Source organism: Primulina eburnea, chromosome 3 (assembly GCF_022965805.1).
Source record: "Primulina eburnea isolate SZY01 chromosome 3, ASM2296580v1, whole genome shotgun sequence".
NCBI classification, from domain to species: Eukaryota; Viridiplantae; Streptophyta; class Magnoliopsida; order Lamiales; family Gesneriaceae; genus Primulina; species Primulina eburnea.
Genome location: NC_133103.1, coordinates 52283916 through 52307916, shown reverse-complemented (window position 1 = coordinate 52307916; position 24001 = coordinate 52283916). Strand labels below are relative to the sequence as shown.

The following is a 24001-nucleotide window of genomic DNA, read 5'->3' as shown; positions in this document are numbered from 1 at the left end:
CTAGAGGACCCTGATCAGACGAGAGAACCCTGGCCGGACTAGAGGTCATCGGCCAAGCGAATGGACCCTAGACTGACGAGAGGACCCTGGTCAGGCTATAGGACCCTGGACAGACGAGAGACCCTGGCCAGGCTATAGGACCCTATCCAGGCGAGAGAATCATGTCCGGAAGAGAGGACCATGACATGACGAGAGGACTTGGTAGGTCTATAGGTGTCACGTCCCGAGCCCGCGCCTGCGTGACTGCACAATGGACCCCTATAGCAACTACTTCGTATTCGTCTTCGTTTTACGAAAATGATTAACCCAAATTGCTATAGAAGTCCATTGTAAGCCATCATAAACTCATTTTAAATCTTTCATTTTTAAGATGTGGGACAAGGGTATCACAATCACCCCTCTTTCAGAATGCGACGACCTCGTTGCGGCCTGACCCCTCGATCCACCAGAGCCGAGAATTTAGAGGTGGCTCCTACAGGTTCAAGAGGTGGCTCCCGTCATGTAGCACTTTGCCCCGCAGGTTCAAGAGGTGGCTCCCATGCACGTAGCACTTTGCCCTGCATAGCACTTATTTCCCGATGTTCCATGCCAGTTATCGGCTCTGATATCATTCTGTCACGCCCCGAGCCTGGGTTCGCGCCTGCGTGACTGCACAATGAGCCGCTATAGCAACTACTTCGTATTCGTCTTCGCTTTACGAAAATGATTAACTCAAGTTGCTATAAAAGTCCATTGTAAGCCATCATAAACTCATTTTAAATATTTCATTTTTAAGATGTGGGACAAGGGTATCACAATAGGAGCCTGGATGGGCGAGAGGACTCTAGCCGGGCTAGAGGATCATCTCCAAGCGAGAGAACTCTGATCAAGATAGAGGATTCTGTCCCAGCAAAAAGGCCCTAACTAAATTGTACCCATATTCTACTCTTAGAAGCAAATTAAAATTTGGCTTTTTTAATTTTTCTATGTTCGCTCAAGTCCAAGAATAACCCTAGCCTTTTCCAGGACATCAATATAGTTTATTTTAAATTTTAAATTAATTTGACACAAAATTTAAATAAATTATGAAAGATTGAAATGGAAAATTATTTACCTTTTTAACCACTAATATTTAGATAAGTTATGTTTTTGTAAAAGATAATAATTTTTTTAATATATAAATAAGTATACAACTAATTAAATAAAGAGTCATAAAAGCTAAGAAAAATTTCGTCCCCTCAATTCTTTTTATAAAAAAAATAGTAAATACCTTCAATTTTAGGTAAAAACATGAGCTCTAATTATATTTGTGAGATCGATGCATCAAAACCAACTGTACACAGAAAATCACATAACATTAATTAAATTTGCAAACATTTTATTAAAAACTATACAATTTCAAAAATATACAAAAATTATATTTAAATTATCTTTTAGAGTTTTTCACCGTTATCATCACTCATATTTAGATTATTTTTTACTAATGTTTTTTAATATATCATTTGGTAGCTATATACAAAAGAATTTCATTAAATATTTGAGATAGTTTACAAGGAATATTGAGATTAGATATTAAGAGTACTAAACTGTTAACTCTTTTTTTTTGTTATGATATTTTTTAAGTTTTTTTTTTTTTAAAATGAATTGACAATGTTGACATGTTTGACCTGCAACTCAATTTGAGTTGAGTTGGATTGCGATTTTTCCATCCCACAAGACTTTGTCTTGTTTAATGGAAGGTCGACCCGTTTTGACATTTTTAACTACAAACGAGAATAAATGAGAAATAAAATTCGATTAATATGCAATTTTAAAAGTGAGGGCCATTTACATTTGAATGATAATTTATAGATTGTTTTCATACTTGTTACATCAAGTGTACAAACATGACCAAAAGTTACAATTTCACAATTAAAATATAGAGTTTACCTGCATTTCAGAGTAAATAATTATAGATTTAGAAGTTGATAAAGAAAAGTAATACATTCAAACGATGAAATATCACTATATTTTTACATTAGTTTTTACACATCATCGAACCCAAAAGACCATTAAAAAAAACTATTTTCACACAAGAGTTCCTCCCTTGAGGTACTCGGTGTAGGCCAGAGCTATCAATCCTACCATTGCAAGCCTTCCATTCCAAAGCTCAGCATCGGATGTCAACAATCCCTTGGACCTCGAATCGGCGCTCACGCCTTTAAATAACGGAACAAGTGATGCCACAGATAGCACAACAGTTGTCCCGACAAACCAAAGGATCCCTCCGTTTTGTATCTGCGAAAAGATACCTTGTCCTCTGGTGAATTCAACCGCAATGGCTGCCACGAATCCGATCATGGCTAGACGGCCGTTGATCCTCTCCGGGCCAGGCCCATCGAAGGCCATGATATCTGTAATATTTGTGCTCTCCTGAATGGAAATTGAGACCACGACATGTGATTATATAAATGTACTAAATCAATTATTACAAGATTAAAACAAAAAAGATCTGAACTACCTCAGGTTGCGGCCGGGGAGGAGGGGTCGAGAACAATTGTGGTGGAATTGGAATTGCTGCTTTTTCTTTCTCATCAACAACATCACCACCATCCTGTTAAATCAGTATTTTACGTACTGTTAATATTTAAGTAGCAAACTATATATAAACTTCACATATACTATGTATGTATATATATATATATATATATATATATATATATATATATATATATATATATATATATATATATAAACACATACCTCAGCCGTGCTTCGAACTCTGAACTTCATATCCCTCTTAAAAAGTGGCACGCTTGATCTTAAAGGAGCAAACTGGTTCAGACAAGCAATTCTTGAATTGAAACCAGCTCCACAGATCATTTGCATCCCTGTTGCTGCAGCTGCCATATTGTGCGTGAACAAAAGCTTGTCTGAGAATGAAGACAAGTAAATTAGCTTAGCTGTTGATGATCAGTATTCGAGATAAAAGAACAAAAGTCGCAATTAGGTTGAATATGATGGAGTGCATGAAGTGTGGGGTTTATTTATAGAGGTTTTGTGGACAGAAATAGTGGGTCTTTCTTTTTCCACGTAAATGGCTTATAATCTGTACAACATCGTATGAAAGATGGATTCATAGGCACCGGACAGCTTTCTTTCTAGCTAGGACATTTAATTAATAAATTAATGTGAGGATATTATCAAAATGGTCGGTCGAGGTATGTGTGTGTGTATCACACGAATCTCTAGTATTACTCAATGATTCTAGGAGCAAAATATGCATCCAAAAACATAAAAGCTTTTGATAGAGTACTTGTATTGATTCTTGTTCGTTTCCAACTAAAAAATTAACGGAAAATAATTTTTTTAATCTTGAACTAAACTTGTCTTATTTTGGGTTTTGTTTCGCTAAGTATTCAAAAATTGGTTTTGGTTTGTTAACTCTGATTTTTTTTTTTAGCTTTTAGTATATATTACTTTGTTAGAGTGCTAATCTATCACCGAAAAATGCTCATGTGAGATCAAAAAATGTTGATTTGACATAAGAACCTGCTGGTGCGGTCTGTTTGTGTGGTGACAAAATATGCTGAAGTATTTGACGTTATATCAACAATTAGACCAAATTGCTGCACGAGCTTTGATTACTTAACTTTTAGATTGCACACTTGATAGAAATGCTAATACACAACATATAAGTTTTGCCAACAGTAAAAACTTATGTGAGACGGTCTCACATAAGTATTTTGTGAGACGGATATCTTATTTACGTCATACATGAAAAATTATTACTTTTTATGCTAAGATTATTACTTTTTATTGTGAATATCGGTAGGGTTGACACATTTCACAGATAGAGATTCGTGAGACCGTCTCACAAGATACCTACTCTTTGCCAAACATAAAAGCCAAACATAAAAGAATAATTATAAGCTCTACTTCAATTAAAGTTTAAATTTTGGTACAATCCTGCCAATATACTTGTATTTATTTATGTATTTATATATGTATAATTTTCTGAAAAATTTCATCCTCAATTTTATTAAATTTTAATCCTTGTAAATTTAATGATTTTTTTATGAAACTTATATTAGAATACAAATAATATATAATAATGTCAAAGAACTGAAAGTGCATTAGGGAAAAAAAATATTTTTATAGATTTAGAACTAACCATAATAATAATAATAATAATAATAATAATAAAAGAAAAACATTAGAGTTTCAGAACAAAAAATATTTAATTAAACAATTTCCCCATAAAATATCACTATATTATTTAAATTTACATTATTCTTTACACATCAGAACACTTCATCAACACCATAATGGAAAAAAACATGCCCATAAAAAAACTCTCCCACAAGAGTCTCGCCATTTACAAACTCGGTATTTTTAGGGGAGAAAACGACCTCGATTATAGTGCATGTACACTGTTCCTTATTTGATATACGCTCGCGCCCTGTCCTCTGACGACTGCCCATACCTTGTCCTCTAACAAATGCCCATGTCATATCATTTTTCAGTAGGCATCGTAACCCATACTGGTGATTAAGTGACCTTGAACTCTGGTCGGGAGTGAGTGTTAAGAAATGAAACCAGCGTTTCACGAATTTTGGTGTATGACAAATCAAAATCAACCGCGGCTGAAATCCTAATAAGCTCAACCGGCAAAAACCTACAGGTTTCTCAACCGCTGATTCTTTAGATTACGGCAAAAGTGAACCGATTCATGTAAGAGAATCACTTATTGCTAAAAGACATTATCTGACCGGTTAAATGCATTCAAAACTTCTTGAAGTCATCGATTGCACATCAATTCCAAGAATGATATGCATTTAACTCTCTATCCCAGAAAGGAAGCTCAGAGATAGACTTCGTATTCTGATGCTAAAAGAACAGTTGCCTTAAGAGGAAATCCTCAAGGAAAGAGCTTCAGATTTATGTTGAGCTAAAGGAAGATTAAATGCGAACATTTATTGCTCATAAAGATGAAAGCGACTCATCTGATTCAGAAGCTCAGGTTTACGTTAACTGTCCTTTCCGACCGTTAAGTCAATTTGGCTATATCAACAGAGAGGGATGCAAGCAAACTATATAAGCCATACAAAGATTATTGAGATTGCCTTCAAAAGAAATCTTAGAGTGCAATCATAGTCAATATTCATCTTCGCTCTCTCTGCACGCAGTTCAACAGAAACATACTTGATCATCCAAGGATCTTTTCGTGCTACTCAAACAAACTACTGTTTCATATCAGTAACCTGGTGGTTATTTGATTAAAATTTGTGGTGTCTGGAGAACTAAGGGTTCTTAATATCCAAAAGTAAAAAGTGATCACTAAGAGTTTCAATACAGGCAATGTGATAAGTCCTGGTTGGATCGGGCTGTTATAAACATTTTGTAAAGTCAAAGTCTTTTAGTGGAATCCTTCCTAACAAAGGAAGAAGGGGTGACGTAGGAGTATTCAATCTCCAAACATCCATAAAATCCATTGTCATCTATTTCTTGCATGCTTAAATATTTCTCAGTCACTCACTGCAACAAAATATGCATTCAACCACACTCAAAAGACAACGGTTTTTTAAAACCGTTGTCGTTGATAGAAAAGACAACGGTTTAAAATCGTTATCGTTGAAGACACTTTCAACAACACCCTCAGTTACAACAGTTTTAAATGGGCTACGACAACGGATTTTATCCGTTGTCGTTTGGCGTTTTTGTTGTAGTGACTTATTGTTGTTAAGGGTGTCACTAATTTTATTGGTCATTGGAAACTCTGAACTGTTTTCCACACAACCAGTAGTTCAAGTTTTCCACCGTTTGAGAAAATATTTTTCAACTGCCTAAAAACGGTTGATAGCAAAAATTCAAAAACAATAAAATTTGAAAGAGTTCATTCACCCCCCCTCTAAACTCTTTCCAGATCCTAACAAGTGGTATCAGAGCGGGGTTTTCTCTAAACATTGACATCATTCAAATAATCATGGCATCTTTCAACAAAGTTCTTATGTTCTCCAAGGAAGACTATGATGATTGGAAAATTCGCATGCAGGCACATCTAGCAGCACATGATGACGATATGTGGTTAGTAATTACCGATGGACCAATGAAGATCATGAAAGTAAAAACAGCTGTTGGCACAACCGAAGGTGCTCCTCAAATGATAGAGAAACATAGATCTGAATGGACAGCTGAGGATAAAAAGAAAGCAAACCTGGACAACGTTGCAAAAGATATTCTCTATAAGACTCTGGATAAGAACATGTTCGCCAAAATCAAGATCTGTACCATTGCAAAGGAGATATGAGAAAAACTTACTCAACTGTGTGAAGGCAATGATCAGACCAAAGAAAAAAACTGACCGTGGCTATCCAAAAATTCGATAATGCAAAGATGAAGCCAGGAGAAACTCTTGCCGAATTTGATGAGCGGTTTAGCAGCATTATCATCGGGCTCATCTCACTTGGAAAAGAGTACTCCAACAAAGAAATCGCTTTGAAGGTCATGCGAGCTCTTCTCAGAGAATGGGATCTGAAGACCATAGCAATGGTCGAATCCAAAGATCTGAACAAACTGGAACTCCATGATCTATTTGCTGATCTTAAAGCCTATGAATTTGAGCTTGGAATACGAACTGAAAAAAAGCCATCCGCAACTCAACAAACAAAGGCTTTGGCAGCTGCTACAGTGACTCTTCCGGTTGAAAAGTTTACAAGTAAGAAACCAGCTGAGCAACTAAGCAATCAAGCCATGTCTCTTTTTGTTAAGAAATTCAGCAAATTCATGCGCAAAAATCAATCTCAAATGAATAAACCTTATTTTAAAAAGGACCATACTGAGGATGGTCAAGGTTGTTTTGACTTTGGAAAGGAGGGACACTTTATTGCAGAATGCAACAGGCCAAAGAAGGATGAAAAGAAACAGGAGAATAGAAGACGGTTCAAAGACAACAAGAAATTCGTCAAGAAAAAGAATCAGCGAGTTCTGATTGCAGAAGAAGACAAAGGCAAATGGACTGAAACCGAGTCAGAAAAATCCTCTTCTGAGGCATATTCAAGTGAAAGCGAAGACGAGACAGTCGAGTGTCTCATGGCCAAGGAATATCAAGAATACACAGATGAAATGGTATTTGACTTTAACTCTGAAGAATTTACACGAGAAGATCTTGTTACAGCACTACACGACATGGTAAATGAGTTCAAAGGACTATCTATGAAATTCAATGAAGCTGTAGCAGAAAAACAAGACTTAAAAAACAAGTTAACTCTCTTTAACTGTTCGCAGTACAAAGAGGTTGAAAGTTTGAAAGTTAAGTTAAGTCTGCTAGCGGCTGAGAATGATGATTTATGAAGATTTTTCCATGCTACACTAAAAGAAAACAAACAGTTAATGAATACCGTCAATACTTGAAACAAGTCCTCTGCTTCTCTTAATAGGATGCATGAGATGCAGAAACCAGCCGGAGACAGAACTGGGCTGGGTTACAACATCAATGATTGCAGCACCTCAGAAGCTTCAACTCAACCGTTACTAGAGAAAGACAGTTTAAGATCAATTAAATTTGTCAGATCTAGCTCGGTATATGAACATGATAAGCCTGAAGATCAAGGTATTCAAAATATGAATCTTGAGAATAATGGGAGGCGACGTGGTTTGGGTTATGTTCAGAGTGACAAATCCAAACGATATTGGGGCAAACCCAGGCCAAACTCAACCGGTTACGATTGCTCAACTAGATATCACTCAAAACCATACCTAACACGTCACAAAAAAAATTGGCGACCAGTTCAAAAGAGGTATAGATTGAATGAGGTATAGATTGAATAACACGTCACAAAAAAAATTGGCGACCAGTTCAAAAAAATTGGCGACCAGTTCAAAAGAGGTATAGATTGAATGACAATAACCAAATGCTCAAACAACATATATTGCATTCACCACCAGATTATTTATCCAATCATGGTTACCCTGGAACACGTCACAAAAAATCCGCAAGGATAATTCAAGTGTGGATTCCTAAGGGTCTAATTAATTCAGGACCCAAATAAAAAGGGTACCAATTTCTTATCTCAAAATTTCAGGAACTAAAGAAGAAAAACTTGGAAAAATCAACATGGTTTTTAGACAGCGGATGCTCAAGACATATTACAGAAACAAACATCTCTTGTCAGAAGTTGTGAATTTCAAGGGGCCACAATCACTTTCGATGAGAACGCTAAAGGTAAAGCCATGGGTAAGGGTAAGATTATTCATGGCAAAATCATCATAAAAGATGTTCTCTTGGTAGAAAATTTATGTTATAACCTGATCAGTATAAGTCAACTGTGTGACAATGGGTATACGGTTGAATTTCATAAAGACAAATGCATGGTTAAAACTAATGCAGGCACCATTGTGTTGACTGGTTATCGAAGTCAAAATACCTATAGAGTAGAATGGAATGATGAATGTTTAAATGCATCTACTTGCTTCATTGCTCTAAATGGTAATAAAAATTGGCTATGGCATAAAAGGCTCAATCATCTAAATTTCAAATCCATTGCTACTATTAGTAAGCTTAAGCTGGTATCTGGACTGCCTAATGTTCACTTTGCCAAAGATAAAGTATGCAATGCTTGTCAGCTAAGAAAACAAGTTCGATCAACTTTCAAAAGCAAGGGAAGAAACTCTTCAGCAAGATGTTTGGAACTCCTTCATATGGACCTGTTTGGACCTATTCCGGTGATGAGCTTAGGGAGAAAGAAATACACTCTTGTAGTTATTGACGACTTCTCCAGATTCACATGGGTATTATTCCTAAGCTCCAAAGATCAAACTGCCGATCAACTAATTAAGCTGCTTAAGAGGCTTCAAAATGAGAAAAGGGAAGGAATTGACAGAATCAGGAGTGACAGAGGAACTGAATTTCTGAACAAATACCTTTCATCCTACCTTGAAGATCATAGCATTAAACACGAGTTATCAGCTGCAAGATCGCCACAACAAAATGTAGTAGCAGAAAGAAGGAACCGCACACTGAAGGAAGCAGCTAGAACCATGTTGGCTGAATTTGGTATCTCACAACGATTTTGGGCTGAAGCCATCAACACAGCTTGTTACACTCAGAATCGGTCTATGATTAATGAATATCATGAAAAGACTCCATATGAAGTATGGACCGGCAAATTGCCAGAAGTGGGGTACTTTCGCATATTTGTCTGTAAGTGTTTTATTCATATAAATGGCAAAACACATCTCACTGCATTTGATGTAAAGGCTGAAAATGGCATCTTTCTGGGATACTCAGCAGTGAGTAAAGCATACAGAGTGTATAATAAAAAAACTCCCACTGTCGAAGAATCCATACATGTTGTGTTCGATGAATCATATATATGTCATGATAATAGCAACAGTAGCATGCATGATCTGATAAATAATTTTGAAGCTGCTAACCTTGAAGCTAGCAATGATGATGATGAGATAGACCTAAGAAGAACAGGTGAAACCATCTCCAAAGAAAACCCAACCGGTCAAGAACAAAATCAGCAGACAAATGAACCAGAAAACAATTATCAACCGCAGAACATACAAATGGAAGAAGAGGCACCATAACAAGAAAATGACATCAATCAACCAACCGAGCCAAATCCATATGGACCTTGTCTCCGGTGGAACAAGGATCATCCACTCGAGCTGGTCATTGGTAACCCTACTGCTCCTCTTAGAACTAGAAATCAGATGATAAATGAATTTATGCAGGCTGCTTTCGTTTCTCAAATAGAACCCAAGAAAATTGATGATGCCTTGCTAGACACAAACTGGATAGAGGCTATGCAAGAAGAACTTAATCAGTTTGAAAGGAACAAAGTATGGCACTTAGTATCTCGACCTAATGATGCTCACATAATTGGAACTAGATGGGTTTACTGAAACAAAATGAATGAAAGTGGTTTAATCATCAGAAATAAGGCTCGTCTAGTGGCTCAGGGATATAGACAGGAGGAAGGAATAGACTTTGATGAATCTTTTGCCCCTGTTGCCAGATTAGAAGCCATTAGAATATTTCTAGCTTTTGCAGCATTTAAGGACTTCAAAGTATATCAAATGGATGTTAAATCTGCCTTTCTGAATGGATTTTTAAATGAGGAAGTTTATGTAGAACAACCACCCGATTTCGTTAATCATGCATTTCCTGATCACGTTTACAAACTGGATAAATCTCTATATCAACTCAAGCAAGCTCCGAGAGCATGGTATGACACACTAACCAAATTTCTGCTCGAGCATGGAATCTCTATTGGTACAATTGATAAAACTCTATTTAAATTCTCTAGAAATGATCATTCACTTTTTGTTCAAATTTATGTGGACGATATATTTTTGGATCAACAAATCCTAAGTTATGTGAAAGATTCTCTAAGATGATGTAGGAACAATTTGAAAATGAGTATGATGGGCGAAATAAACTATTTTTTAGGGCTGCAAGTCAAGCAGTCTGAAAACTGTATCTTCATTAATCAAGCCAAATATACACGAGATATGATAAAGAAATTTGGCATGGAAAATTGCTCTCAAGCTAGCACTCCAATGAGTTCATCAATCAAATTAGATAAAGATGAAGGGGGAATTTCGGTGGTTGAAAAAATGTACAGAGGACTAATTGGGTCCTTACTATACTTAACCGCAAGTCGACCTGATATTATGTTTGCCGTATGTTTATGTGCACGGTTTCAAGCTAAACCCATGCAATCTCATTTTACTGCCTCTAAACGTATACTCAAATATTTGAAAGGAACTGCCAATGTGGGTCTTTGGTATCCCAAAGATTCAAGTTTTAATCTTGTAGGTTACTAAGATGCAGATTAAGCTGGATGCAAAATCGATCGAAAAAGCACAAGTGGTTCATGCCAATTCTTGGGTGAAAGACTTATTTCATGAGCCAGCAAGACACAAACGTCAATCGCAACATCAACCGCTGAAGCAGAATACTTAGCAGCCGGAAGTTGTTGTGCTCAGATGCTATGGATACAACAACAGTTAAAAGACTATGGAATCCAAGCTGCTGAATCTCCCATATTCTGCGACAACACAAGCGCTATATAGCCATAACATACAACCCTGTCATGCACTCTCGGACAAAGCATATCGATATCAGACACCATTTCATCCAAGAACATGTCATGAAGAAAGAAATACGGCTTGCATATGTTCATACTGATCAACAAACAGCCGATATTTTCACAAAACCACTACCTGAGGCTAAGTTCTCTTATTTTCGTAACATGCTTGGTTTGATAGACTTATCATGATATGATTATTTCTTGTGTATGCTCAGTTTAATTTTGCAGGAAATAAAAGAAAAAGGCAAGAAACAGTCAATAATTTTAAAGAAAATTATCTTATTATACGAGGCGGGGGCAGTACATAATTAGAGGCGGGGGCAGTACATCAACAGACGCGGAGGCGTACACTCTTAATCTCCCTATCTACGTACAACCTCCAGGATGAAAACCAGCTGCTCAGCCCTCCGATGGAAATACGTGAAAACTCCTCTGAGATGGCTATCCTTCTCAGAGCACTCCTCTCCTTGAACAGCATGAGAAGATAAATACCATCGTCAGAAAAGACACCAACATTATCAGCCACGCGAAGACATCACCGATATCTTCCCAGTGCCGCCATTTCTCTGGAGGAAGCAGCGAGTCCGCCCTCAAGGATGGACTGGAGTCTTTGGACTTTTGTCCACATGGCTAGCGTTTTCTTCATCACTCGATCCTCAATAGCTCTTTTACGAGAAGCCACCACAGCATTCATGAATTCTTCGGCTAAGTCCGGGCTGTTATCTCTCTGCATCTCTCTTATTTGATTTTATTGCTAACATCGTTGCTTGTATTTATAGATAAAAATCAAGCGCCAAAAGTCTATGTCATCATGACTGCGGTGGGAAATGTGAAGCATTCTATAATAAGCAACTGACGGTTCATTGTCATTCATGCACGTATTTAGGGAGAACAATGGTTAAGAATAATTATTATCTTCTTTAACCGGTCCCTACCTAATCACATCAATGATCCGGTTCAAATTCTGTGGACATAATACATCCACGTCATTTTCGTAAAAAGCACTCAAACTCTTCGACTGCTTCTGTGTGAAGTGACGTTTTTCTCCTTCAAATTTGAAAATACTCATTTTACCGCCGTCCAAATTTTGAAATATTTTAGAAAAATCCTCCACTAATAGTCCTCCACATGGACTAACTAGTGCATTCTTGAACCGGACATACATACCTTCATCCACATCATCGTTCTCACTGTGTTATCTCATCTAAGCTCACTCTGCAGGAACAAGCAAAAAAAATTCTTTGCAAATTCAAAACAAATGACTGCCTCCATTGCACAGAATACAGTAGCCATCAACTTCCCATCCATCTTTACGATGCCCAACAAGTCTATGAAGGCTATGTTCCGCTCACTCGAAGAATCTGGGCTTCGAACATTTCTGGGCTGCAGCTACAACTACTCCGATACATTACTGAAAAAATTCTTTGATTCTGCTCACATGAAGAACGAAGAAATTCTTTGTTCTGTTCAAAACAAAAACTTCATCTTCACCGAGAGAGTGTTTGCTGAATTGTTTAGCTTACGAACGGCTGGCATCACTGACTTCTCTACACTGCCAGATGGTAATACTGATATTTGGCAAAGAAACTTCTCACTCACTGATTCTCCTATCTCTTACCCAACATGCCAGAAGCGAGATTTAAAGATCGAATTTCGATTGTTGGCTGATATTGTGGCAAAAGGAATTCTTGCCAAAGTTGGTGCATATGATAAAATTACTATGGAGAGATTCCCTGTTATGGCCACCATCTCCTCCAATTTAGGGATCAACTGGTCTGATATTCTTTTCAAAATACTAGTAGCCATGATTAAGAAAGACAATCAATCTCACGGCTTCGCGGTTCAAATATGCCACATGTTGATCAAAGCAGGAGTCCAACCGGTTGACATGATTGAGGTTGGAAAAACCAAACTGTTTTCTTGGGTATCAGTTGACAAATTCATTCAGAAAAACAAACCGACAAATGAAGAATACGTCCCTGTCAAAACAGAAACTGGTGTTGAGTTTGTGAAACAAAAGAAACAGAGTGTCTCTACTCCCAAAGAAGCCAAAAGAAAACTGGTTTTACAAACAAGCTCTGATGATGAGTCCAAAGATGATGTTCCATTTGCTCAGGTTTTCAAGAAAAGAAGAACCGCACAACCAACAAAGATCAAGCTGGTCAAGCATATTTCTGCACCGCTCATTCCTGCCCCTATCCCTGCAGTATCTGTCACCAAGTTGAAAGGAATTCAAATTACAGAAACAGATATCCAATCCTCCTATTCAGGAGTTCATATTATTCTCTCCTCGGATAAGGGCAAACAAGTGATGATTGATAATCCACCACAAAACAATGCAGTTCATACGGCCATCATCCTCACAAGTCAGCGTGTCAATGAGGATGTTCAGACAAAAATAAAGATGTTTGATAAATGGGTTCAATATCGCACTGCTGTCACTTTTGATTCGCTCCTCCAGACCGGGAAGATACAGGCAGCTGCCAAGCTTGAACGATCCATTTTGAAATGGGCCGAAACGACAGACATTCAAACCGCTCTTCAAAGACGCGACTTTCTGGAGATTCAAATGAAAGAAAGTACTCTTCGAATCATGATACAATTGAAAAGGAAAAATTTTGATTCTACATGTCCTACAGCCAAGGATGATTATGCAGTCATATCTCAACTTGAAATGGACGTTTTTTCCATGGCTATGTCAGTCGCTCACATGCGACAGGAGCTCAATCTTCTAGCTATTGCTGAAAAGAGTAAATTTGACTCTATGATGGATATTAATGACGATATCAGCTCAGAACTAGTTCAACCCATTGCCACTCAGAAGTCCTCTTCGTCTATTCCTAGCACTAGCTCTAAACCCTCTTCACCAGAACCCACCACAACAGCTCAGAAGAAGCTAGATTTTATTCAGGATACTCCACGATCGGAACAACTACAAGCCTCCTTCGCTGGTCAAGACCATTCATCCGATGCGAATGCTAAAGCCTTCTCAGCTGAAGTTCTTCTTGAAACCAATCAACCAACTCATGAAGCAACAGCTCACCCACCCTTTGAAAAACTCATGATGGAGGACCCTCCAAGTGCCGAACACCAATGCTGTCGGGATGTTTAGGCTCTCCTAGTTGTTTTCCACCGCTTTCTGACAATGGCGCATCTGCTTCACAGCCTCCTGATGATTCAAACAAAGCTCCAACTCTTTCAGTTGTTGAGGCAGAGCAGTTTCTTTCTGATTTTGATGCGGCTAAACCATTTCAAGAGCCATTGATCTTTTCACAAGATCCTATTACGGATGATACCCCGAACGTATTACAAGAGCAGCTCACATCTTCTCCAAAGGAAGTGCAGGAAGCTGTGATACCCATCTCATCAATGCTTTCCTCACCCAATAATCAAATCGCAAAACCAGAGGAACCAAAGGTCATCGGTTCAAACTCTTTTGTCTCAAATGAGGACATTGATCAATTTATTGAGACTATTACGACGGAACCTCATGAGACTGAATCTACTCCATCTGCTGACAAAGCAACTTCCTCTAAATTAATTGCCTTCAAGGCCAACCTACTTGCTGAACAAGCAGCATCTGAGAAGGAAGAATTTGTCGAAGAAAACTTCAAACAAGAACTTCTGAACCGCCTTGCAAATATAGATCAGTCTATCCTTGCTCTACATCACAAACAGTTTGATCTGAAAGAGGACTTCCACTCTATCAAAAGTACCATGTCTACAGACTTTGATGCCATGACCACAAGAACTTCCCACCGACAGGATCATCATCATACGGTTCATATCAATATGTGCCTTGGTATTTCGGCACAAATCACTCGTATTGAACAACGAATGGACGCCCAAGGTGCTCAACTTACAGAAATTATGGAATTTCTTGTTCATGGTGATGTCAAAAAGGGGGAAAGAGAGCAGGAAAAGAAAATTCAAGAAGAATTAGCAGTCCTGAAGAAAAATGAAGACAAGGCTAAAGCCAGGGAATAGAGTTCAGGACTTAAGAAATAGTAAAATAATACAATTTATGGCTCCTTGGTTCTTATTAATACAATTTCTAGTTCTTTGGTTCTTACTAATACAATTTTTGGTTCCTTGGTTCTTCACTCTGATAAACAAACTTACGGCCCAGTTTTGTCAACACCAAAAATGCGGAAATTGTTAAGAAATGAAACCAGCGTTTCACGAATTTTGGTGTATGACAAATCAAAATCAACCGCGGCTGGAATCCTTATAAGCTCAACCGGCAAAAACCTACAGGTTTCTCAACCGCTGATTCTTTAGATTACGGCAAAAGTGAACCGATTCATTTAAGAGAATCACTTATTGCTAAAAGACATTATCTGACCGGTTAAATGCATTCAAAACTTCTTGAAGTAAACGATTGCACATCAATTCCAAGAATGATATGCATTTAACTCTATCCCAGAAAGGAAGCTCAGAGATAGACTTCGAATTCTGATGCTAAAAGAACAGTTGCCTTAAGAGGAAATACTCAAGGAAAGAGCTTCAGATTTATGATGGCAAAAAGGAAGATTAAATGCGAACATTTATTGCTCATAAAGATGAAAGCGACTCATCTGATTCAGAAGCTCAGGTTTACGTTAACTTTCTTTTCCGACCGTTAAGTCATTTGGCTATATCAACAGAGAGGGATGCAAGCTAAACTATAGAAGCCACACAAAGATTATTGAGCTTGCCTTCAAAAGAAATCTTAGAGCGCAATCATAGTTAATATTCATCTTCGCTCTCTCTGCATGCAGTTCAACAGAAACATACTTGATCATCCAAGGATCTTTTCGTGCTACTCAAACAAACTACTGTTTCATATCAGTAACCTGGTGGTTATTTGATTAAAATTTGTGGTGTCTGGAGAACTAATGGTTCTTAATATCCAGAAGTGTAAAGTGATCACTAAGAGTTCCAATACAGGCAGTGTGATAAGTCCTGGTTGGATTGGGCTGTTACAAACATTTTGTAAAGTCAAAGTCTTTGAGTGGAATCCATCTAACAAAGGAAGAAGGGATGATGTAGGAGTATTCAATTTCCGAACATTCATAAAATCCGTTGTCATCTATTTCTTGCATGCTTAAATATTTCTCAGTCACTTATTGTTGTTAAGGGTGTCACTAATTTTATTGGTCATTGAAAACTCTGAACTGTTTTCCGCACAACCAGTAGTTCAAGTTTTCAACCGTTTGAGAAAATATTTTCCAACCGCCTAAAAACGGTTGATAGCAAAAATTCAAAAACAATAAAATTTGAAAGAGTTCATTCACCCACCTCTAAACTCTTTCCCGATCCTAACAGTGAGGACATTGGTCGAGCGATATTGACATTGGTCGTGTGACATGAGCCCTGGATGGGAGAGATGAACCTGACCGGGCTAGAGAACCCTGACCGGGCGAGATGACCCTGGCCGAGCTAGAGGACCCTGATCAGACGAGAGAACCCTGGCCGGACTAGAGGTCATCGGCCAAGCGAATGGACCCTAGACTGACGAGAGGACCCTGGTCAGGCTATAGGACCCTGGACAGACGAGAGACCCTGGCCAGGCTATAGGACCCTATCCAGGCGAGAGAATCATGTCCGGAAGAGAGGACCATGACATGACGAGAGGACTTGGTAGGTCTATAGGTGTCACGTCCCGAGCCCGCGCCTGCGTGACTGCACAATGGACCCCTATAGCAACTACTTCGTATTCGTCTTCGTTTTACGAAAATGATTAACCCAAATTGCTATAGAAGTCCATTGTAAGCCATCATAAACTCATTTTAAATCTTTCATTTTTAAGATGTGGGACAAGGGTATCACAATCACCCCTCTTTCAGAATGCGACGACCTCGTTGCGGCCTGACCCCTCGATCCACCAGAGCCGAGAATTTAGAGGTGGCTCCTACAGGTTCAAGAGGTGGCTCCCGTCATGTAGCACTTTGCCCCGCAGGTTCAAGAGGTGGCTCCCATGCACGTAGCACTTTGCCCTGCATAGCACTTATTTCCCGATGTTCCATGCCAGTTATCGGCTCTGATATCATTCTGTCACGCCCCGAGCCTGGGTTCGCGCCTGCGTGACTGCACAATGAGCCGCTATAGCAACTACTTCGTATTCGTCTTCGCTTTACGAAAATGATTAACTCAAGTTGCTATAAAAGTCCATTGTAAGCCATCATAAACTCATTTTAAATATTTCATTTTTAAGATGTGGGACAAGGGTATCACAATAGGAGCCTGGATGGGCGAGAGGACTCTAGCCGGGCTAGAGGATCATCTCCAAGCGAGAGAACTCTGATCAAGATAGAGGATTCTGTCCCAGCAAAAAGGCCCTAACTAAATTGTACCCATATTCTACTCTTAGAAGCAAATTAAAATTTGGCTTTTTTAATTTTTCTATGTTCGCTCAAGTCCAAGAATAACCCTAGCCTTTTCCAGGACATCAATATAGTTTATTTTAAATTTTAAATTAATTTGACACAAAATTTAAATAAATTATGAAAGATTGAAATGGAAAATTATTTACCTTTTTAACCACTAATATTTAGATAAGTTATGTTTTTGTAAAAGATAATAATTTTTTTAATATATAAATAAGTATACAACTAATTAAATAAAGAGTCATAAAAGCTAAGAAAAATTTCGTCCCCTCAATTCTTTTTATAAAAAAAATAGTAAATACCTTCAATTTTAGGTAAAAACATGAGCTCTAATTATATTTGTGAGATCGATGCATCAAAACCAACTGTACACAGAAAATCACATAACATTAATTAAATTTGCAAACATTTTATTAAAAACTATACAATTTCAAAAATATACAAAAATTATATTTAAATTATCTTTTAGAGTTTTTCACCGTTATCATCACTCATATTTAGATTATTTTTTACTAATGTTTTTTAATATATCATTTGGTAGCTATATACAAAAGAATTTCATTAAATATTTGAGATAGTTTACAAGGAATATTGAGATTAGATATTAAGAGTACTAAACTGTTAACTCTTTTTTTTTGTTATGATATTTTTTAAGTTTTTTTTTTTTTAAAATGAATTGACAATGTTGACATGTTTGACCTGCAACTCAATTTGAGTTGAGTTGGATTGCGATTTTTCCATCCCACAAGACTTTGTCTTGTTTAATGGAAGGTCGACCCGTTTTGACATTTTTAACTACAAACGAGAATAAATGAGAAATAAAATTCGATTAATATGCAATTTTAAAAGTGAGGGCCATTTACATTTGAATGATAATTTATAGATTGTTTTCATACTTGTTACATCAAGTGTACAAACATGACCAAAAGTTACAATTTCACAATTAAAATATAGAGTTTACCTGCATTTCAGAGTAAATAATTATAGATTTAGAAGTTGATAAAGAAAAGTAATACATTCAAACGATGAAATATCACTATATTTTTACATTAGTTTTTACACATCATCGAACCCAAAAGACCATTAAAAAAAACTATTTTCACACAAGAGTTCCTCCCTTGAGGTACTCGGTGTAGGCCAGAGCTATCAATCCTACCATTGCAAGCCTTCCATTCCAAAGCTCAGCATCGGATGTCAACAATCCCTTGGACCTCGAATCGGCGCTCACGCCTTTAAATAACGGAACAAGTGATGCCACAGATAGCACAACAGTTGTCCCGACAAACCAAAGGATCCCTCCGTTTTGTATCTGCGAAAAGATACCTTGTCCTCTGGTGAATTCAACCGCAATGGCTGCCACGAATCCGATCATGGCTAGACGGCCGTTGATCCTCTCCGGGCCAGGCCCATCGAAGGCCATGATATCTGTAATATTTGTGCTCTCCTGAATGGAAATTGAGACCACGACATGTGATTATATAAATGTACTAAATCAATTATTACAAGATTAAAACAAAAAAGATCTGAACTACCTCAGGTTGCGGCCGGGGAGGAGGGGTCGAGAACAATTGTGGTGGAATTGGAATTGCTGCTTTTTCTTTCTCATCAACAACATCACCACCATCCTGTTAAATCAGTATTTTACGTACTGTTAATATTTAAGTAGCAAACTATATATAAACTTCACATATACTATGTATATATATATATATATATATATATATATATATATATATATATATATATATATATATATATTTATATATATATATATAAACACATACCTCAGCCGTGCTTCGAACTCTGAACTTCATATCCCTCTTAAAAGTGGCACGCTTGATCTTAAAGGAGCAAACTGGTTCAGACAAGCAATTCTTGAATTGAAACCAGCTCCACAGATCATTTGCATCCCTGTTGCTGCAGCTGCCATATTGTGCGTGAACAAAAGCTTGTCTGAGAATGAAGAACAAGTAAATTAGCTTAGCTGTTGATGATCAGTATTCGAGATAAAAGAACAAAAGTCGCAATTAGGTTGAATATGATGGAGTGCATGAAGTGTGGGGTTTATTTATAGAGGTTTTGTGGACAGAAATAGTGGGTCTTTCTTTTTCCACGTAAATGGCTTATAATCTGTACAACATCGTATGAAAGATGGATTCATAGGCACCGGACAGCTTTCTTTCTAGCTAGGACATTTAATTAATAAATTAATGTGAGGATATTATCAAAAGGTCGGTCGAGGTATGTGTGTGTGTATCACACGAATCTCTAGTATCACTCAATGATTCTAGGAGCAAAATATGCATCCAAAAACATAAAAGCTTTTGATAGAGTACTTGTATTGATTCTTGTTCGTTTCCCACTAAAAAATTAACGGAAAATAATTTTTTTAATCTTGAACTAAACTTGTCTTATTTTGGGTTTTGTTTCGCTAAGTATTCAAAAATTGGTTTTGGTTTGTTAACTCTGATTTTTTTTTTTTGCTTTTAGTATATATTACTTTGTTAGAGTGCTAATCTATCACCGAAAAATGCTCATGTGAGATCAAAAAATGTTGATTTGACATAAGAACCTGCTGGTGCGGTCTGTTTGTGTGGTGACAAAATATGCTGAAGTATTTGACGTTATATCAACAATTAGACCAAATTGCTGCACGAGCTTTGATTACTTAACTTTTAGATTGCACACTTGATAGAAATGCTAATACACAACATATAAGTTTTGCCAACAGAAAAAACTTATGTGAGACGGTCTCACAGGTCGTATTTTGTGAGACGTATATCTTATTTACGTCATACATGAAAAATTATTACTTTTTATGCTAAGATTATTACTTTTTATTGTGAATATCGGTAGGGTTGACACATCTCACAGATAGAGATTCGTGAGACCGTCTCACAAGATACCTACTCTTTGCCAAACATAAAAGCCAAACATAAAAGAATAATTATAAGCTCTACTTCAATTAAAGTTTAAATTTTGGTACAATCCTGCCAATATACTTGTATTTATTTATGTATTTATATATGTATAATTTTCTGAAAAATTTCATCCTCAATTTTATTATATTTTAATCCTTGTAAATTTAATGATTTTTTTATGAAACTTATATTAGAATACAAATAATATATAATAATGTCAAAGAACTGAAAGTGCATTAGGGAAAAAAAATATTTTTATAGATTTAGAACTAACCATAATAATAATAATAATAATAATAATAATAAAAGAAAAACATTAGAGTTTCAGAACAAAAAATATTTAATTAAACAATTTCCCCATAAAATATCACTATATTATTTAAATTTACATTATTCTTTACACATCAGAACACTTCATCAACACCATAATGGAAAAAAACATGCCCATAAAAAAACTCTCCCACAAGAGTCTCGCCATTTACAAACTCGGTATTTTTAGGGGAGAAAACGACCTCGATTATAGTGCATGTACACTGTTCCTTATTTGATATACGCTCGCGCCCTGTCCTCTGACGACTGCCCATACCTTGTCCTCTAACAAATGCCCATGTCATATCATTTTTCAGTAGGCATCGTAACCCATACTGGTGATTAAGTGACCTTGAACTCTGGTCGGGAGTGAGTGTTAAGAAATGAAACCAGCGTTTCACGAATTTTGGTGTATGACAAATCAAAATCAACCGCTGCTGAAATCCTAATAAGCTCAACCGGCAAAAACCTACAGGTTTCTCAACCGCTGATTCTTTAGATTACGGCAAAAGTGAACCGATTCATGTAAGAGAATCACTTATTGCTAAAAGACATTATCTGACCGGTTAAATGCATTCAAAACTTCTTGAAGTCAACGATTGCACATCAATTCCAAGAATGATATGCATTTAACTCTCTATCCCAGAAAGGAAGCTCAGAGATAGACTTCGTATTCTGATGCTAAAAGAACAGTTGCCTTAAGAGGAAATCCTCAAGGAAAGAGCTTCAGATTTATGTTGAGCTAAAGGAAGATTAAATGCGAACATTTATTGCTCATAAAGATGAAAGCGACTCATCTGATTCAGAAGCTCAGGTTTACGTTAACTGTCCTTTCCGACCGTTAAGTCAATTTGGCTATATCAACAGAGAGGGATGCAAGCAAACTATATAAGCCATACAAAGATTATTGAGATTGCCTTCAAAAGAAATCTTAGAGTGCAATCATAGTCAATATTCATCTTCGCTCTCTCTGCACGCAGTTCAACAGAAACATACTTGATCATCCAAGGATCTTTTCGTGCTACTCAAACAAACTACTGTTTCATATCAGTAACCTGGTGGTTATTTGATTAAAATTTGTGGTGTCTGGAGAACTAAGGGTTCTTAATATCCAGAAGTAAAAAGTGATCACTAAGAGTTTCAATACAGGCAATGTGATAAGTCCTGGTTGGATCGGGCTGTTATAAACATTTTGTAAAGTCAAAGTCTTTTAGTGAAATCTTTCCTAACAAAGGAAGAAGGGGTGACGTAGGAGTATTCAATCTCCAAACATCCATAAAATCCGTTGTCATCTATTTCTTGCATGCTTAAATATTTCTCAGTCACTCACTGCAACAAAATATGCATTCAACCACACTCAAAAGACAACGGTTTTTTAAAACCGTTGTCGTTGATAGAAAAGACAACGGTTTAAAATCGTTATCGTTGAAGACACTTTCAACAACACCCTCAGTTACAACAGTTTTAAATGGGCTACGACAACGGATTTTATCCGTTGTCGTTTGGCGTTTTTGTTGTAGTGACTTATTGTTGTTAAGGGTGTCACTAATTTTATTGGTCATTGGAAACTCTGAACTGTTTTCCACACAACCAGTAGTTCAAGTTTTCCACCGTTTGAGAAAATATTTTTCAACCGCCTAAAAACGGTTGATAGCAAAAATTCAAAAACAATAAAATTTGAAAGAGTTCATTCACCCCCCCTCTAAACTCTTTCCAGATCCTAACAAGTGGTATCAGAGCGGGGTTTTCTCTAAACATTGACATCATTCAAATAATCATGGCATCTTTCAACAAAGTTCTTATGTTCTCCAAGGAAGACTATGATGATTGGAAAATTCGCATGCAGGCACATCTAGCAGCACATGATGACGATATGTGGTTAGTAATTACCGATGGACCAATGAAGATCATGAAAGTAAAAACAGCTGTTGGCACAACCGAAGGTGCTCCTCAAATGATAGAGAAACATAGATCTGAATGGACAGCTGAGGATAAAAAGAAAGCAAACCTGGACAACGTTGCAAAAGATATTCTCTATAAGACTCTGGATAAGAACATGTTCGCCAAAATCAAGATCTGTACCATTGCAAAGGAGATATGAGAAAAACTTACTCAACTGTGTGAAGGCAATGATCAGACCAAAGAAAAAAACTGACCGTGGCTATCCAAAAATTCGATAATGCAAAGATGAAGCCAGGAGAAACTCTTGCCGAATTTGATGAGCGGTTTAGCAGCATTATCATCGGGCTCATCTCACTTGGAAAAGAGTACTCCAACAAAGAAATCGCTTTGAAGGTCATGCGAGCTCTTCTCAGAGAATGGGATCTGAAGACCATAGCAATGGTCGAATCCAAAGATCTGAACAAACTGGAACTCCATGATCTATTTGCTGATCTTAAAGCCTATGAATTTGAGCTTGGAATACGAACTGAAAAAAAGCCATCCGCAACTCAACAAACAAAGGCTTTGGCAGCTGCTACAGTGACTCTTCCGGTTGAAAAGTTTACAAGTAAGAAACCAGCTGAGCAACTAAGCAATCAAGCCATGTCTCTTTTTGTTAAGAAATTCAGCAAATTCATGCGCAAAAATCAATCTCAAATGAATAAACCTTATTTTAAAAAGGACCATACTGAGGATGGTCAAGGTTGTTTTGACTTTGGAAAGGAGGGACACTTTATTGCAGAATGCAACAGGCCAAAGAAGGATGAAAAGAAACAGGAGAATAGAAGACGGTTCAAAGACAACAAGAAATTCGTCAAGAAAAAGAATCAGCGAGTTCTGATTGCAGAAGAAGACAAAGGCAAATGGACTGAAACCGAGTCAGAAAAATCCTCTTCTGAGGCATATTCAAGTGAAAGCGAAGACGAGACAGTCGAGTGTCTCATGGCCAAGGAATATCAAGAATACACAGATGAAATGGTATTTGACTTTAACTCTGAAGAATTTACACGAGAAGATCTTGTTACAGCACTACACGACATGGTAAATGAGTTCAAAGGACTATCTATGAAATTCAATGAAGCTGTAGCAGAAAAACAAGACTTAAAAAACAAGTTAACTCTCTTTAACTGTTCGCAGTACAAAGAGGTTGAAAGTTTGAAAGTTAAGTTAAGTCTGCTAGCGGCTGAGAATGATGATTTATGAAGATTTTTCCATGCTACACTAAAAGAAAACAAACAGTTAATGAATACCGTCAATACTTGAAACAAGTCCTCTGCTTCTCTTAATAGGATGCATGAGATGCAGAAACCAGCCGGAGACAGAACTGGGCTGGGTTACAACATCAATGATTGCAGCACCTCAGAAGCTTCAACTCAACCGTTACTAGAGAAAGACAGTTTAA

General features: G+C 37.2%; 2 protein-coding genes across 3 annotated transcripts; both read right to left on the bottom strand.

Moving 5' to 3' along the window:
• Positions 1–2005: 2005 nt before the first annotated feature.
• LOC140828572 (early light-induced protein 1, chloroplastic-like) lies at positions 2006–19585 on the bottom strand. 2 transcript variants are annotated; one of them, XM_073191511.1, is made up of 4 exons: positions 19316–19585; positions 2722–2828; positions 2480–2572; positions 2006–2391 (listed from the first exon to the last, which is right to left on the bottom strand). In XM_073191511.1, exons 1-4 carry the CDS (start codon positions 19356–19358, stop codon positions 2047–2049), a joined length of 588 nt encoding a protein of 195 aa, XP_073047612.1. In that variant the 5' UTR covers positions 19359–19585; the 3' UTR covers positions 2006–2046. The 2 variants fall into 2 exon arrangements, with proteins under 2 accessions (XP_073047612.1, XP_073047614.1); XM_073191513.1 differs by lacking the exon at positions 19316–19585 and having other exon boundaries at positions 2013–2391; positions 2722–2937.
• LOC140828573 (early light-induced protein 2, chloroplastic-like) lies at positions 18474–19422 on the bottom strand. The gene is made up of 3 exons (XM_073191514.1): positions 19213–19422; positions 18961–19053; positions 18474–18872 (listed from the first exon to the last, which is right to left on the bottom strand). The coding sequence occupies exons 1-3, from the start codon at positions 19240–19242 to the stop codon at positions 18528–18530; spliced, it is 468 nt and encodes a 155-aa protein (XP_073047615.1). The 5' UTR covers positions 19243–19422; the 3' UTR covers positions 18474–18527.
• Positions 19586–24001: the final 4416 nt, after the last annotated feature.